General features: G+C 36.5%; 3 protein-coding genes across 4 annotated transcripts; 2 read left to right on the forward strand and 1 right to left on the reverse strand.

Annotated features, from left to right (window-relative positions):
- The first annotated feature begins 1,792 nt into the window (after positions 1-1,792).
- On the forward strand, positions 1,793-6,312 carry LOC126617299 (DUF21 domain-containing protein At4g14240-like). The gene is made up of 13 exons (XM_050285322.1): positions 1,793-2,202; positions 2,319-2,395; positions 2,646-2,729; positions 2,841-2,954; positions 3,265-3,348; positions 3,585-3,656; positions 4,061-4,128; positions 4,389-4,476; positions 4,608-4,681; positions 4,776-5,136; positions 5,300-5,346; positions 5,439-5,508; positions 5,886-6,312. Exons 1-13 carry the CDS (start codon positions 1,926-1,928, stop codon positions 5,994-5,996), a joined length of 1,527 nt encoding a protein of 508 aa, XP_050141279.1. The 5' UTR covers positions 1,793-1,925; the 3' UTR covers positions 5,997-6,312.
- A 1,658-nt stretch (positions 6,313-7,970) lies between these two features.
- Positions 7,971-12,656, forward strand: LOC126615621 (uncharacterized). 2 transcript variants are annotated; one of them, XM_050283473.1, is made up of 10 exons: positions 7,971-8,068; positions 8,547-8,611; positions 9,031-9,193; positions 9,382-10,046; positions 10,607-10,780; positions 10,886-11,002; positions 11,323-11,502; positions 11,585-11,631; positions 11,961-12,050; positions 12,185-12,435. In XM_050283473.1, coding segments are annotated over exons 2-10 (1,485 nt in total). In that variant the 5' UTR covers positions 7,971-8,068; positions 8,547-8,563; the 3' UTR covers positions 12,186-12,435. The 2 variants fall into 2 exon arrangements, with proteins under 2 accessions (XP_050139430.1, XP_050139429.1); XM_050283472.1 differs by lacking the exon at positions 11,961-12,050 and having other exon boundaries at positions 7,972-8,068; positions 12,185-12,656.
- Positions 12,657-15,577: 2,921 nt separating this feature from the next.
- Positions 15,578-16,529, reverse strand: LOC126615845 (small polypeptide DEVIL 14-like). Its single transcript, XM_050283757.1, has one exon. It carries the CDS (start codon positions 15,977-15,979, stop codon positions 15,821-15,823), a length of 159 nt encoding a protein of 52 aa, XP_050139714.1. The 5' UTR covers positions 15,980-16,529; the 3' UTR covers positions 15,578-15,820.
- Positions 16,530-17,700: the final 1,171 nt, after the last annotated feature.

Here is a 17,700-nt window from a genome sequence, read left to right on the forward strand (position 1 = left end):
CGGCAAAATTAAATTGGGCCTTGTTCACCAAAAAAAGTTAAATTGGGCTTGCAAAGCAACAAAGTTGAATGGGCTTGAACTGTGTGACTATTTATGGATTTGGGCTTGGAAGCTGGTCCATATGAATTACCTTGGGCTTGGCTGCTTGGCCCATATAAAGTCTATTAATATATAATAGCATTTGCCTACATACTTTGTATGTATGAACACATTTTTTTAGAAAATGAGAAGGAGAGAGAGAGAGAGAGAGAGAGAGAGAGAGAGAGAGAGATAGAACATGGGGGAGTGGAAGGTTTTTGTTTTTGTTTTTGTTTTTTCAATTTTTTATATATAAATATTGGAGGTATTTTAACATCACAAGTAGGTGAGATTTCAATAAAAAACAGTAAAATTTGGCCCTATGAAATTACATTATTGCCCATCATTTTTTTTTTGTGATAGAAGATTAATTTGTCTTTTCATCATCTTTTGTTTGACAAAGATAATTTTATTAATTAGTAGAGATTATAATGGTTAGGAAAATTTTTAAATTGCATCCTAAAAAAAATTAATATCAAACTCATCATCTATAAAATTTAAACTTTATATCTTTTACATATAAATATAAATAAAGAAAAATAACACTAAACCATACTAAGTTCTTCGTTTTTTAGTAACAAATTGCAACTTGAGCAAAAGTTAATGTGCTCATTTGAGAATATATACATAACGGGTTTGAATTCATGGACATTATTTTACACAGAGTTTTCAGGGGCTAGTCGATTCAAATCGATTATTTTTTATGTTTTCCTCAAATAGAGTAAATTGTAGTAATGATCCATCAACTTTAACTCAATTGAAGCAATGATCCTTCTACTAAAAATCAATTACCTTTGGTCCCTCAACTCATCAAAATGTGCAACTATAATTGTTCAACTAAAAATCCATTACCAATAGTCCTTTAACTTTAATCCAACTGGAGAAATGGTCCATCAACTTTAACCTAATTAAAAAAATGGTCCATCAACTTTAACCAAATTGTAGCAATAGTCTTTACAACATAACTTATTTTGACAAAATTCTAACGAAGTTGACGAAAAAGATTATAACTACACGTTTTGATGAGTTCAGAGACTAATGGTAATGAATTTTTAGTTGAGAGACCATTGCTTGAATTTGATTAAAATTGAGGGACCATTGCTACAATTTACTCTTTTGCTTTCCCTTCGGATAAAAAAAAAACTAATGAAATGACTTGAAAACTTTGAGTTTTTATTAAAATGACAAAAATGTGGTGTAAATGAATAATATCAGGAATGACTTTTTAGAGTAAAAATGAATTTTTTGTTGAAAGTGAACAGTACCGTAAGTGTTTGTTAAAACGGAGGCAGATTTTCTACCCTCCCACTTCCCGTGCCCTCTTGTTTTGTGTGGTCACGGTTAAGTCACGTCAACATTTTATATTACTATTTCAATATAAAATGTTGACGTGGCTTAACCGTGACCACACAAAACAGGAAGGCACATGAGGGCACGTGAAGTGGGAGGGCAGAGAATTTGCCTCTTGTTAAAACTCCCTATAAAAACAGATCTCCCGGATCCACATTTGGCACAACCTCGACCGTAGATCCTTTACGACTCCACTCTCTACGTCAACATTTTATATTACTATTTTAATATAAAATGTTGACATAATTTAACCGTGACCACACAAAACAAGGGCAGACACGTGAAGTGAGAGGGCAGAGAATCTGCCTCCTGTTAAAACTCCCTATAAAAACAGATCTGCCGGATCCACATTTGGCACAACCTCGACCGTAGATCCTTTACGCTCCACTCTCCACGTTTACATCACTCGCATCGTCAACGTCCTCATCACCTTCCCGCACTGCGACGAGTCAGGACACTCGAAAAAACGGCGTGCCACACTCTCTCACTCCCTCCCGATGCCGCTTCCGCCGACCGCCCAAACCAGCGCCCTAATCTCGCCGCCGAATACGACGTCGAAAATGATGTCGTGGAACGGCGCCAAGGACCTGGTGATGACGTTGGACGACATTCCTTTCGGGACGGGGTCGTGGTATCTCTACGCCGGCGTCTCGTGCCTGCTCGTCCTCTTCGCCGGGATCATGTCCGGCCTCACCTTGGGGTTGATGTCACTCAACCTCGTCGACCTCGAAATCCTCCAGCGCAGCGGTAGCCCCACTGAGAAGAAGCAAGCCGGTCTGTTTTTTGGAAAATTGAAATTTGATTAACGAATTTGTGTTTAATTATACTTAATTGAGCTTAATTATGTGATTAATTTTAGTGGTTTGATGTTGATCCGTCTGTGTTCGCAGCTAAGATACTGCCTGTTGTGCAAAAGCAGCACCAACTTTTGGTCACGTTGCTTCTCTGTAATGCTTGTGCCATGGAGGTACTTTTGACGATTAACGTTGAATTTTGAGATTTGTGTAATAGATTAAACATTGATTTTCGTTAGATAAGTTTAAATTTCGAGGTTTGTGAAATAGATGGATTAAATCACACTCATCTAACAGCAATTGATGCGGTTGTGATGCTGAACATTGATATGAACATGTTAATTGTTGTTACCAAAAAAAAAAAAGATATGAAAATGTTTAATTTACTTGTCTTGTTTTGTGTGTTGAATTTTGCTTGTGCAGGCGCTTCCTTTATACCTTGATAAACTCTTTCACCCAGTTGTTGCTGTTGTGCTGTCTGTAACTTTTGTTCTGTTATTCGGAGAGGTGCGGCATTTTCCGGGTTATAACTTATTATTGAAATGCAGCTGGATAGAGTGTTAGTATTAATGAAATCATGGGACTGTGACTGACTTGTGCCTTTCCATGTTGGATTAGATTATTCCGCAATCTATTTGCTCAAGATATGGGATTTCGGTGGGTGCCAATTTCGTTTGGCTTGTTCGCATTCTGATGATCATTTGTTATCCGATTGCATACCCAATTGGAAGGGTATGTACTTATAGTTTGTACTGGATCACTGAATTTCATTTTTTTTTTCTTCAAGTTATTGGCTTTTGTTAGTTTATAGCTCAGTCATCTGCTTAATGAGTTGCTTTTTGCGGCTATGAGACATTGAAGATATCACATCAACACTGAGATGAGTTCTTATTCGGCAGTGATGTTTTAATATTACACTCGTTATAATATTCATATTTGGATCACAAAGTATGTTTCCTGTTTTAGTAAAACATAGTATGGATGGAAGTCTAATATGTTTCAGATTCGGAAAGTGATATTATAGTGTAACCCATGGTTTCAGGTTCTTGATAAGGTACTTGGACATAGTGATGATTTGTTTAGGCGAGCTCAATTGAAGGCCCTAGTCTCTATTCATGGCCAAGAGGTAAGCTGCTTAGATTGGAAGTGTGTACGACTTCACTTGCATATGTCCAAAGTTTGTTCCTGACTACTAATTTATTTTGTTGAACAACGGTAGTGATAAATGATGCAACTAGTTCTGGGTGTTGAATGTGACTTTATGATTTGTGAATGGCTGCTGAAAATTCCAGAACAGTTACAGTTGTGCTGAATTCGGATTGTTTTCTGTTTTCCTTGACTTGCTATTTCTATCCATTTTAGGCTGGTAAGGGAGGTGAACTCACACATGATGAGACAACGATCATCAGTGGAGCCCTAGATTTAACTGAAAAGGTACCCAATTTTTTCAGATGTATTTAAGCTTTGCATTTGTCGTCGCAGCATATGACACAGGAAATTTAAGAGACATTACAGAGCAATTTGAGGGAAGATAATTTTACTATATACGGGCATTTCCAATATTTTATAGTGTTGCTTCATGTACATGTTCCTCAGTTCTATAATATATACCAATTTTCTCACTTTCTATGTGCATTCTTGATCTTCTTGCTATATTTCTGATGCTGGTTCCCAATCTATTTTGGTCCTTGTCTTCCTGGGTGTTTCATTTTAGTTGCAATTTTCAGGCTTCTGCATGCCTTCTAAGTATTGAGATAACATCACAATCCACTTCTGCGGGTTGCATTTTCTCTTTTCTTTGAAGGATTCATAATAGTAAAGTTTCTTTTGATGTCCAGACCGCAGAGGAGGCTATGACACCTATTGAATCAACATTTTCCTTGGATGTTAATTCAAACTTAGACTGGTGTGTTTGCCTTGGACTCTTCAACATATTCTTTATTTTGTGCTCTTTTTGTGTGGTTATATGGAAATAGCAGTTACATCTCTTGATCGTACTTTTTTTTGTTGTATCTGCTGCTATATTGAGCAGAATAGGGTAGAAACTAGATATTGAGAAGAACTTATGAGGATCATCTGGTAGTAATTGAGATGGGTCTTGGTCTTCTTTTTGTTTTCTGTTGTAGAGGGAAAGATTCGTTTTTAAACTGATATCTGTTTCCTCAGGGAAGCAATTGGGAAAATTCTTGCGCGAGGTCATAGTCGAGTCCCCATCTATTCTGAAAATCCAAAAAACATTATTGGCCTCCTTCTGGTGAGTGAAAACTTCTGGCCGTTGATTTCCTACCATTGATAACAGTTAATTGTAGAATTGGTATGTCACAGCTGATTGTAGGATTCGCAAGTCATTTTTTTAGTTATTTATTTATTTTGTAATGGACTTAGGTGAAAAGTCTTCTCACAGTACGAGCAGAAGCAGAGATTCCAGTTAGTGCTGTTTCGATTCGAAGAATGCCTAGGTGCGTCACTTCTTTCTCCGTATTATCCTTTATGTATATATCTACTTCTGTTGTACGTGGGAAAACTTTAAATACTTATGCATGGATTTCCCAGGGTTCCGGCAGATATGCCGCTGTATGATATACTTAATGAGTTTCAAAAAGGAAGCAGTCACCTGGCAGCTGTAGTGAGGAGCAAAGGAAAGAGCAACCTTCTGACAATTCCTAACGTAGAGAATTTCAAGGAGGATAAACTGGCACAGTTAAAATCTCAACTAGCTGCGTCCTTGCCAATCAAGCAAGATGACAAATCAGGGAGTGTTGCTCTCGACATAGATAAAGCTCCAAAGTCTCTGACAAACAAGCCAACTGTTCAATCGAATGGTGCTATAAATCCAAATTCATCAGAGGACATTGAAGACGGGGAGGTCATAGGAATCATCACCCTGGAGGATGTTTTTGAAGAACTTCTGCAAGTATGCTCTGCTTCTATCAATCTCCTACCCTTAAGTTCAATTTATATGGTTCAGTCAGTTTAATATTATGTGTTCAACGACAAAAAAAATGCCAATACTATTTATTTCTTTTCACGTGCGCTCTGTTTAATGATGAATTTTCCTAATCCTCTTTTCAATGCAGGAGGAAATTGTAGATGAGACAGATGTATATATCGATGTACATAGGAGGTATGATGGGATCTGAACTCTCTCTCTCTCTCTCTCTCTCTCTCTCTCACGGTCAAGTTCCTTGATTATATTGGAATGTGTGATTTGTATAGGATACGTGTGGCTGCTGCAGCAGCTGCTTCATCCATGGCACGAGCTCCATCAACTCGGAAGTTGCTTGTAGTAAGTTAACATCATTTACTTGTCAGTCTTTCGCTAAGTCATTGGAACATGAAGTCATCAACCAATATATCTTAAAAAGCACAAGCTTTTCCAGTAACTGAAGCTTTCACCAAATCTGTGATTTTCAAACATGCATCTCGCTGTAGTTCAACAGAGTTTATGTAAAAATACCCGCAAAGCTCTTCCAAGTCCTCGTTCTCTTGATGTGCATTCCTCATGCTTTAAGAAAAAGTTACAAATAGTGATAGAAGCATCAAACATTTTTGCTTCTTCCCCGAGTACGTATTTTGGATTGAGTAACAAGCTGTGTGTCATTTGTATGGCTGTTCTGAAGTTGAAAAGTTGTTTTGCCTAATTATATACTCGTTATCCTTCAGGGCGCTCTAAGTAAGCACGGGCAAACCCCGAAGAAGTCTGCGGAAGATGATGGACATTCGGTGAGGTTTTCAGGGTCTCCACGGGAGCCTCTTCTAGGCAGTAAGAGATGACAGACTTGAAAGTTGTTCCAGACTTCCGGTTGGAAAAACTAGCTACGAACTCCGGTGGCTCGATTCCTTCGTTACTTGTCATGCCACGGAGTTGCGATCAGCCGCGTGCGAATGTTACGGTTTTATGTATAAGCTAGGGTTTGTAGATTACAGTGCGTGCGTGTAATTTCTGTTTGTGTTTTGTCAAATCCATGTCCATTTCTAGAGCTAGAAAACTAGGTGTGTCCTACGACTACATTAAACCCAATTTGGGTTTAGTAAAGTATCATGAGGATTTAGATTTAATTATTGTAAATATATTACGATTATTCCCAAACCCCCCCCAACCTACCACCACCACCACCCCCCTCCAAAAAAGTAAATTGTAGCAATGGTTCTTTAACTTTAACTCAATTAGAGCAATGATCCCTCAACTAACAATTCATTACCATTGTTCCCTTAACTCATCAAAACGTGCAGCTATGATCCCTTAACTAAAAATTTATTACCATTGGTCTCTCAACTTTAATTCAACTGGAGAAATGACCCCTTAACTTTAACCTAATTGGAGAAATTGTCCCTCAAATTTAACTCAACAATAGTCCTTCCAACATAACTAATTTTGACAAAATTATGACGAAGTTGACGAAAATGGCCATATCTATACGTTTTGATGAGTTGAGGGACCCCAATTGTAGTAATGGTCATTCCAATATAACTTATTTTGACAAAATTCTAACGAAGTTGACGAAAATGACTATAACTACACATTTTGATGAGTTGAGGGACCAATAGTAATGAATTTTTAGTTGAATGATCATTACTCTAATTTGATTAAAAATAAGAGATCATTGTTACAATTTACTCAAAAAAAAAAAAAAAACTTGAGAGAAATCTCTCTTTTTTTACGTTGTTTGAAAATTTGAAGCCTCTTGCATTTTATTAAAAAAAAATTGGAAAGAATTTATTTCATATTTTCTTGATAAATGCGCTTTTCCATATGATAAGGAAGAATCTGAACTTGGATACAAGTGCGGATGTGTATTTTTAGGTCAGCTGCTTTTTTCCATGTCATGATGCCCAACCATTTGACAAGTCCAACCGATCAACATCTACAAGCGCATCGATTTTTGACATATTATTCATATTATCGATATTGTTAACCTTTAAATTAATATTCGTTGAAATTGTGTCAATATGCTTGCCGGCTTAAAAAAAAAAAAAAAAAAAAAAAAAAAAAAAAAGGAAAATTGATGGGGTGGCATCATTTTGTTCGTGTCAGTATGCTTATTAATGAAGTCTAAATAAAAAGTAACCGATGATGTGATATTATCTGGTGGGCTGGTTAGATTGTACGATCCGAAATTTTTCTCATTTTCCAAAAATTACCTACGCCCCAAAATGTGAATGTGACATCCATCCAGATCATAACGCGGTTACACTAAAGCAAATGTTAGCACATAACATCACATCATTAGTCTCAGCCGTCCATGCATCTACTGAATAGGTTTGTCTTTTTCTCCGTTTTCACTTTTCAGACATTGATTTTCACCATTTGGGGGCCACGCCCCAGGTGAACGAGGATCCTCTTTGCAAGATTTTTAAATCGTGATCGTGATCGTTCATTACATATTATGTGATTAAAAATTAATTTAAATATTTTTATTTAAAAAATTAAATATAAATAATATCTGACGAAAACTGACAGCACGATTTACAATAAACGAATACGAACGAAAGATTCTTAAGATTTCAGAAAGACGATCCTCAATTCCTCATGGACCCCAGGTCGCAAAACAAGTTGGCTAGTAAAAGCAGCGGGAAACTTCCCATATTCCACGTCAGCTAACCGTTCTAAACCCGGGCCCATCACAACGAGTAAAAACTCGTCTGGCAAGATTACCATTGGATGAATTGACGAAATTACCCTCGCACACCAGCTCGATTAACGAGTGTACCCGTTTCCTTAGCTGCATGGGTCAAGAGTCAAGACGACGCGGCCGAGTCATTGTTTTTCCCGAGAATCGAACACTACAAATACCGCACAAAAAACCACAAACCCTCTCCTCCTCCTCCTTCTACCTTTCCGAACGGTCAGTCTTTTCATCTTCCTCTTTTTTTTTTTTTTTTTTTTTTCTGTTTGGCTGCCGAGAAAAGGACGAGAAAGTGTTCAATTTTCGCAAATTTTGATCTTCATAATTCAAGGTTCTGAATTGTTAGTGAAAAAAATTGATCTTTTAGTTTTTAGTTTTTTTTTTTTTTTTTTTTTTTTTGGTGATTTTCTCGGCATCCAAACGCAGCGATTGTGATTTTCATTTCATCACATTTGTGTTTTTTGTATTGTGATTAATTTTGTATCATTGGCTCCGAATTTTTCGATGAAGATTCTGATTTTTAAGTTTGATCCGCGGCAGAGTGTTGGGTTTAGAATGTGAAGAAAAAATTTAATCTTAGAACTTGACCTAATTTTTCGTTTGAATTTTGCAATATAATTCTAGTTGCAGCTTTGGGGCTCTCAAATGGATGAATTTTTTTTTTTCTGTAATTTTGTATTCTGTTTTAAATATGCAGAATCGTAGCTCCTGGAGATGGGTTTCAATGCGGTTTTTGGTTGCTTAAAGGAAGTTTTTCCACAGGTATGATTCTTTAACATTTTGGGATTCAATTATAAATTGTTATCCTATATTATTATTGTGTAATTATGTTTCCATTTAAATCTTTCGGCTTTATAGTTTTTCTATGTATAAGTCTTGTCAAACTTGTATGGTATGAAGCTTAACAATTTGTCAAATGAGTGCATGTTTGTTTTCTTAAGTTATTATTCCAGTAGATTCTAATGATTCTGAGACTTCTAGTTTGCTTTTATGGAATATGCATTAATTGTCTTGCCTAAGATCATAGGTGAGAACATAGCCTTCTTTGATTTTCCATAAAGGTAAAAGCTGCAACTTAATTGAATCTGTACATTCTAGGGTGCTTGGGTTTTGTATTCGGTTAAAATGTTAATTTTTTGCTCTAACTGACCGTCCATATTCTTTCTTCTGATTCGCCTCAGGTTGATTTTCGCATTCTGAAGGCTATTGCTATTGAACATCCCTTCGATGCCGATGCAGCTGTGCTTGATGTTATTAATGAGTTCCCTAACTTGGCTACACAGTCATTTTTGTCGGCTGTCAGTCCCACTCAGGTTCAGAGTCCCAAGGCTCTCCCAGTTGCAGGTATTCTGTAGCTTCTCGCGAGAACCTTCTTTTGTTCCTGAAATTGTTCTGTTATTGCTGCTACATACTTTTGCCTCTTTCATGTCATTGCATATTGATAATTACCTGTAATACTAAAATGTTCCATTTTTTCAGTTTATTTTTTTATTTATTTCATCTGAGTATTTAATTCTATGCTGAACTTGCAGCTCAACACAAGGATAAGGGTAAATTATTGATGCACCAGCAGGTAATTAAGGAAGCAGAGTTTGAACCTCTTCCAGAACCAGAAAAGGCAGCTGTTGATGATGACAGCAAAAATGATCATACAAGTGGCATCTCTCATGACAATCCCACACTGCTAGAGCAAGTGAACTCATTGCCAAATGGTCCTGTTCCATCAGATGCTGATATAAGTACTGGAAGTGAAGAAGTGATTTCTGATGGAAAGGGTATGAATTTTGATGTCCAAGTTGGGCTGCAGCAGTCTGCATCTGGCATTACGACTCTTTCGATGCCTGGAAAGGATGTGATGAATGGCACCTTGGTTGATGCATTTCCTGAATGGAAAAGTTTTTATCTCCCTGTGAATTGTGATTCTGATTTGGTTCTCCATGACACACCTGATAAAGTGGAACCATTTGCAGTTGATTCTTCTATCATAGAACATTCACTAGATGCTCCTCAGTGTGACATTCCTTGTTCAGACCCTCTTCTTGCTGATGACAACTTACAGGCAACTGATCCTTCAGATCATACTTCTGAGAAAGAATGTTCTCCAAGGGAAATGGTTGATATTGAGGAGACCACCACAGACAGCGTATGCAATACTGATGTTCTTGAAGAGATCATTGAAGATGCTAAAAATAACAAGGTACTAATAGGTTTACGACTTGTTAGCTTTGGGGTTGCAATTCGCAATTCAGAAGTAGATGCCCTTCCTATAAAATTGAAATTTCACAGTTAGTCTTTTCCAATACTCTCAGACTCTAAATAAACCTGGCCCCATCTTGTCAGAGTAGTTATATCATCTTAAATCTTTTTTATGTGATGATATTCTGTATTTCATGGATGTTTTGAAGTGTGTTAATTCCTCTGTTTGATACAAGTACTATCCGATTTTGGGTTAGGATCCAATGATAGCATGTTTATGGATTTGGACCCTTGGTTTATGTGCTTCGTTTCAATTTTTTTTTACCTATAATATGCATTATCTTGGGATAATAAATCTTGTCTGATATTTGGGAGTGTATTCTTAATGTTTTGCATGTGTTCTTTTGCTGAACCACTATCGCCATGGAGTTATTTTTTCTTCTTTCTAATGATAAGCAAATTACAACCAAATAGGATATCGGGATGGCAGTGGAGACCGGCCATAGTGGGTCTCCTAAATCGGGTCTTCACAGAGTTCCTAATCGTTTAACAATGTTGCAGAAAACCCTGTTTTCAGCCATGCAGTCAGTCATCAGCATGATGAGAGAAGTGGAAGTGCAGGAGAAAGAAGTGGATATTGTTCAAGAGGAAGCTTCTAGGGGAGGTTTGGATATAATGGTCAAGGTGGAGGAATTTAAACAGATGTTGGCACATGCAAAAGACGGAAATGACATGGTAGTATTTTGCGAGATGTGATTAAAGTTCGAAGTTAATGGATTCTGAGTTGCTATTTTTAGTTAAGGGTGCATCATAACTGAGGTTATATTCTTTTTTCTGCAGCATGCTGGAGAAGTCTACGGGGAGAAAGCAATTTTAGCAACTGAAGCGAGGGAGCTTCAGTCTCGATTGCTCAACTTATCGGATGAGAGAGATAAATCACTAGCGATTCTTAATGAGGTTTTGACTCCACTTCATCAAGTTGCTTATTGCACTGCATTACTGTTGGTGCATGCTTTATTTCACTAATTTTATCTTTTGATTGCCTCATTTTTATGCTGTCTTTTTGATATTGTATTCTTCAAAAGCAACAATGGTATGATCTGTTTCACTATATGTGTTTATCAAACAATATCATCACAAAAGATGTTAAGTATTTGCACAGTAAAGATATTGGAAAATTTTATTCGTGACTACTTGCAACAATTATATTTGTCTTTGGTTGATGTAGGGCAAAGATGATCCTTTTTCTTGGCTCATTATTTGTTCTGTCACTGCAGATGCGAGAAACCCTTGAGGAACGGCTGGATGCGGCAGCAGAGGCAAGGAGACTGGCCGAGCAGGACAAGCTGGAAAAGGAAGAGTGTGCCTGGAAAGCTCTTGCTGAACAAGAAGCGGAGATGGAGAAAGTTGTTCAGGAATCGAAAATATTGCAACAAGAGGCGGGGGAAAATTCGAAGGTAACAACTATCTTCAGTGATCATGGACATACTAAAGTAAGCTAACAGATAAAATAATTCATTCAAATTTTTCTTTTTGCAGTTGCGGGAGTTTCTGATGGACCGTGGTCGCATTGTTGATATGCTACAGTAAGTAATTTTGTCTCCATTGTTTTAATATATAAGCTCTACAGTTTGGTTTACAGTTTATAGACCATCGAGGTCTCTATTACCTATGTAAAGTGGCTGATGCCAAGCAACTTCATTACCAATTGTGCATCCTCTCGATCCTCGTTTTGCATATTAGACTTGGAATTTGTGTCTGAGGAACTTCAGTTATGTTTTGAGATTGTTTTTGCAGTTTACCCTGGATAAAGTAAAGTTACCGCTTATATTTCATCTCGTCTTTTACATTTATTTCATAGGTCATTTGTCTCCTCCAGCAATAGTTTAAATCATCTATTTCTAAAATCAATTAGGTCCCCTTTCAAGCATTATCAATATAATCTCATCCGCTGGTTGTCTGTTACGTCACATTCTAGTTCGAACCTCAAATTCTTCGCTATCTGGTATTCTTTTTTTTGTTTTACTACAATTTTATTTCTTCCTCCAAACTTTTGTTTCCTTTCAATGCTTTTATTTGCAGTACGTATTTTTATGAGTTTGAGGAGATGATAATACAGTAATTTTCATACATGTGCAGAGGAGAAATTTCCGTCATTTGTCAGGACGTCAGGCTTCTGAAAGAGAAATTTGATGAGCGGGTTCCACTAAGCCAGTCAGTATCTTCGAGCCAGACAACCTGCATCCTAGCTTCTTCAGGCTCATCCATGAAAAGCATGGCACTCGATTTAGTTTCAGAACGACTCAAGTTACTGAAGTCGCCGGAGAAGGTAAGCCCCGCTTCTTCAGTTGACGGCCTATCACCAAAAAGCATACTCGAACAGGAAAGAAGCAAGGTCGATCGAAAGGAGCTTATGGACGACGGATGGGATGTCTTAGACAAAGAATTTGGTGTCTAAGCCTTGTACTACATTTCATAAGCTGTGAATATGAACAGTATCAACTTCGAAGACGGATGCAATTTTTGTTTCAAATTAAGTAGGATTTATATATTTTGATACAGAATTTTGTACAGTGGAGATTCAAAACAATAATAATTTAGACTTGCCGAATTTTGAATATATATATGTGTGTGTGTCAGATCTAATCCCTGGCCAGAAGTGTGCCGACAAGGACGTCGGGTCACTAAGGGAGGTGGATTGTTAGATCCTATATCGCTCAGGAGAGTGAATCCTTTATGGCTTATATGTATATGCCCACCTCCATATAACACGAGGCCTTTTGGGAGCTCATTGGCTTCGGGTTCCGTAGGAACTTCGAAGTTAAGTGAGAAAGGGGCCAAAACATTCCCAGGATAGGTGACCCACTGGAAAGTTCTGCTCGAGTGAGCTCCTAGAAACAAAACCGTGAGGGCGTAGTCGGGGCTCAAAGCGGATAATATCGTGCTACGGCAGAGTCGAGCCAGGATTGGGATGTGACAATTTGATATCAGAGCCAATCTCTGGCCGGAAGTGTGCCGAAGAGGACGTCGGACCCCTAAGGGAGTTGGATTGTTAGATCTCACATCATCCAGGGAAGTGGATCCTTTGTGCCTTATATGTACATGCCCACCTAATTTAGCACGAGACCTTGTGAGAACTCACTGACTTCGAATTCCATCGGAACTCCGAAATTAAGCGAGATCCCGCGAGAGCAATTCCAGGATGGGTGATTTATTGGAAAGTTCTCGTGTGAGTTCCAAAACCGTGAGGGTGTGGTCGGAGTCCAAAGCGGACAATATCGTGTTACGGTGAAGTTGAGACTGGGATGTGCCAGTGTTTGTGTGTGTGTATGTATATATTTGTTCTGTCATATTATATAATCCTGTGACAGTAAAAATGTTTCTGTACATGTTGCGTCTCGGTTTTAGGCTGTTCTTTATCCTATTGAGAGAATTTTGCTTCTAAAGCACCCAGTTTTAAAACTTACTAGCCAATGATATATATAGGTGTGTATTGTGTATGAGTTAGGATTCAAGGACACAATCTGACACGTTTTTATGGCTCACATCTGTAACTTTTTTTTAAGGATTTGAACAGTATATTTCAATAATTTTTTATAGATTAATCTTGCAAAAAAATTAGATAATTTCGAAAATCATAATATTTATTTGTAATGAAGAAAATATAAGAACATGGTTCTACGAATAATCACTAAATTCACAATCTAACACGTTTTTACAGCTCACATTTGTAACTTTTTTTAAGGATTCGAACTGTCTATATTTCAATTATTATTTTTTTATATAGATTATTCTTGCTAAAAAATTAGATGACTTCGAAATCATGATATTCATTTATAGTGAAGAAAATATAAGAACACTGTTCTACGAAGAAACACTAAATTCACAATCTAACACGTTTTTATAGCTCACATCTATAATTTTTTTCAACGATTCGAACTGTCTATATTTTAATTAATTTTTTATAGATTATTCTTGCAAAAAAAAATAGATAATTCTGAAATCATGATATTCATTTGTAATGAAGAAAATATAAGAACACGGTTCTATGAAAAACACTAAATTTAATCCAACGGTTATATAGCTTAGTGGTTGGGTGATTTTTGGTACAGCTGATATTTGAGGGAAGACATAAAAAATAAATAATTTGAATCGATAAAATATATTACATAGTTAGCTCTAAAAACTCTATAAAAAACATGTCCACGAATTCAAACCTGTTATGTATATAATTTTTTTGGTCATGTATATTCGAAATGTTATAAGCGATTTGGAGTTGTACAACCACTTATTGAGTCTGATACAGAATTTTATCCATTTTTCAGAAAATTTAAAATCAATAAAATAGGGTTAAAGAATCTTCTAAAACATATTAAAAATCGTGTGTAATAGCTCACAATTTGTACGAAAATGCGGTTATTTAATTTTTGCAGAATCTTTTACGTCCGCAACAGGTAAAATGTTACAGGCCCCCATTTGAAAATGGTCTTACTAGCAGTTTGAGTCATACACGAGAACATAGAAAAACTGGACTATTGTCAATGCGTTTATATCCAAAATATCCTACATGAATTTTAAGAAGCGCAACGCGAAAATGACACGAAAAATCTGTGTCCTAGTTCCCTTGACTATTTCTGTCATTGTGATTCTGGCGAACTCGATTCAGCCAAATGGTGGATGATGATGATGGTGAGCTAGTTGTTCAAAAACACGAGAGCTGGAAATCAAAATGTCCTGATGGTTTGGTTATTGACTAATGAATATACATGCATCCACTTAACCTTAAAAAATTGTCGAAGTCAAATGGCTTTTTCGGATAAGCCAATCAGTAAGTTTCTTACACGTTGAGCAAGCAGAAACATTTGCCAGACTGGTCAGTTTTGACCCAAGGCAAAGGCAGCAAGTTTAACATTTCAATTTGGGCACACGTAAGTAACATGGTTGTATTATCTATTTGTAAGTTTCAAGTTCGGCTGACATGGATGACCAGTTCAATACCGAGCATATTTTCTGAAGGAAAAATTCAAGCACAATGGCTTGTGTTTTTTGTGAAGGGTAATGTTAGAGAGACAATCTATTTGAACTACATTTTGTGAATCGCATTATATGGCGATTGACGATGGACTCTTTTAAATCATTAAAGAAAGAATTCAACCATCAATCTGTACATCATGTGGTCTATTGATTATGGTCTATAAACAGTCTCCCTAACATTTTGTTTTTGTAAAACTCTTGAATTTGGACTCAATTATTTGTGCTAGTAGTGGAAATTTAAGTAGAACATTGTTTGTCCCTTACCCTTATTAGTCCTTACATATAATTCGCACATGCTCAAACTTTCATTAAGGATACAAGTGCCACTTAGTATTACATTTTAATAGTATTTTGTTTCACTTGTAAATTATAAGTGAAATGTCTTAGTTTTATATTCAAATTTCATGAATGAAGAGTTTGTAACACATTTTATTCCCTCAACCTTTTAGCCTTTTAGTGCAAATATATCTTTGTATCAAAAACAATAAACCAAGTATATTTTTCACGCAAATGTATAGAATTTATTTCACTACTATAAGCAAACTAAGAAAACAAGAGTTACATTAAATTATCAGATATTTACAACGTCAAACAGACAGTTGGAGCTGTCACCTTTGCCTAATTAATTACTATACAGAGAAAACCACAGTACCCGTATGGTTAATTAGTCACCCTAGCTAATACTGATCAGTCTCAAACTTGATCAACCAGTGCTAATTAGGATGGTATTTAACCTCTTAATCACTCATGCCAGCATAAGAGCATCACGCTACATCTCCAGATGATGTAAAGCCGCGCCCGCTGCTCTCGTATGTGTTTCGAACACCGTCCCCATGACCGAAACTTCAAACTAGTACTCCTCCTCGTCCTCGTTGGGATCGCTTTGGCTTCCATTTCCATACAGAAAACGAAGAATAATATTGAAAAATAAAAACGAGATGGTTATCAATCAGACTCTTAAAGCGGTCGAGACTGAGAGAGTGGGAGTGATTGAAATTTGAAGAGACTTGGAAGAAGTTTGGAAGAGTTGTTGTGGTGGTGGGTCTGAATTTGATGGGGGTGGGTGGATGATTAGGGACAAAGGGTGTTTAAATAGAGAAAATGTAGAGGAGGAAGGAGGAAGGAGGAAGAAGAATATATGAGAGAGAGGGAACAAAAATATGAACAAAAATATGTGGTGGTGGTTGACAAATGTTGGACCCTGGTTGGGCCAATTAGACAGGGGGTGGGGTCCACCAATAGCTTGTCTGCTCGTTGCTTACAGCCTCTTCGAAAGGGACCTCTCATCGACTCTTCCTTCTATTGGAGGGTCATCCGACTCATCCCTGTCTGACCTTCATAAACCTGCATGCATGCATGTTCGTTTCAAATACCTAAAAAGATTATCAGAATCGTGATTAAGTTTATTAAAATATTAGAGAAAATTTACAAGAAATTGCAAATAAAAACAAAGAGATTTGATTTGAGATTATATATTGTTTCAAGACTCTATTAATTGTCTATTATATCCGAAAATAATACGCTTTAACAGTAGTTAAGGGGGCATATATCCTAAATTTTCATTGGTAAATTAGGGTTCCAGTGGTTAAGACTAAACATAGATTTCTATATTTTTATGGTGTAAAAGTCAACTAATAGAGAATTAGATATAAACATCTAAAAACCAAACGGATTTGGATCATCTCCTGAGCCAGGGTCGGCCCTGAGAGTAGCCCAAGTAGGTGCCCGCCTAAAGCCCCCACTTCGGAAGGGTCCCCAAAAAAATTTTATATCCTGTAATTAACATATAAATATAAAAAAAGTTAGAAATATCATAATTCATTTGTTAGTGCAGAGGAAATGTTGCATTTATTTTTTGTTGGGGTGTTGAGTTCGAAACACGAAGCTGCCTTTCCGTCACTAGATTTTTCTTAATTTTTCTTGTTTTTCAAATTTACTGTCATCTATCTGTCCAAATGCATATAAAGTTATAAAACTCAAGTCTCTTTGCAATCTTTTTTCTTTCAACTTCTTATTCTCTCTATTTCTATCGAATGTTTAAACGAACTTCTCATTCTCTCTATTTCTATTGAATGTTTAAACCAACTATCATATGATCTTAAAGATTGTACTTTAAGGTAATCAAAACTTTGAATTTTATATTTTTCTTTTCAATAACTTTTTATTCAATGGATTATTTTAATATTCAATTCGTTAGTGTGATGTTGATTTTAGAAGAAACAAAAAACACAAGATAAACAATTGGCGTTGAATTTATTATACTCATCAATCAAGTTTTATTGTTATTTACTCTCTTGATCATCAAATTTTATTGTTCTTCACTCTCAATCTTAAACTTTTGACTGCAAATATTTAGTACATTTGTGTCTAAAAACGTGAATTGTGTAATGTTTAAATAATGTTTGTATATTTATCTTCTTTTGATATTAATCATTAATGATATTTGATGTGAAAATAGAACTTTTTATATATTTAGCGAATTCTTTTTTATACAAATCAATATACAAAGAATCAGGGATAAGAGAATTTTAGGGCCCCTTCAAAGGATCGCCTAGGGCCCCCAAATTCTCAGGGCCGGCCCTGTCCTGAGCCTCCTGAGCAAATCACATGGGCCGTTGAAT

Source organism: Malus sylvestris, chromosome 3, assembly GCF_916048215.2.
Source record: "Malus sylvestris chromosome 3, drMalSylv7.2, whole genome shotgun sequence".
NCBI lineage: Eukaryota > Viridiplantae > Streptophyta > Magnoliopsida > Rosales > Rosaceae > Malus > Malus sylvestris.

Excerpts from the sequence above, each read along its gene's own strand:
- LOC126617299 (XM_050285322.1), top strand. The coding sequence starts at position 1,926 with ATGCCGCTTCCGCCGACCGCCCAAACCAGCGCCCTAATCTCGCCGCCG. Across the intron at positions 2,203-2,318 it reads CACTGAGAAGAAGCAAGCCG|CTAAGATACTGCCTGTTGTG; the intron begins GTCTGTTTTTTG and ends CTGTGTTCGCAG. Across the intron at positions 4,682-4,775 it reads TCGATTCGAAGAATGCCTAG|GGTTCCGGCAGATATGCCGC; the intron begins GTGCGTCACTTC and ends TGGATTTCCCAG.
- LOC126615621 (XM_050283472.1), top strand. The coding sequence starts at position 8,564 with ATGGGTTTCAATGCGGTTTTTGGTTGCTTAAAGGAAGTTTTTCCACAG. Across the intron at positions 10,781-10,885 it reads CAAAAGACGGAAATGACATG|CATGCTGGAGAAGTCTACGG; the intron begins GTAGTATTTTGC and ends TTTTTTCTGCAG. Across the intron at positions 11,632-12,184 it reads CGCATTGTTGATATGCTACA|AGGAGAAATTTCCGTCATTT; the intron begins GTAAGTAATTTT and ends ATACATGTGCAG.
- LOC126615845 (XM_050283757.1), bottom strand. The coding sequence starts at position 15,979 with ATGGAAATGGAAGCCAAAGCGATCCCAACGAGGACGAGGAGGAGTACT.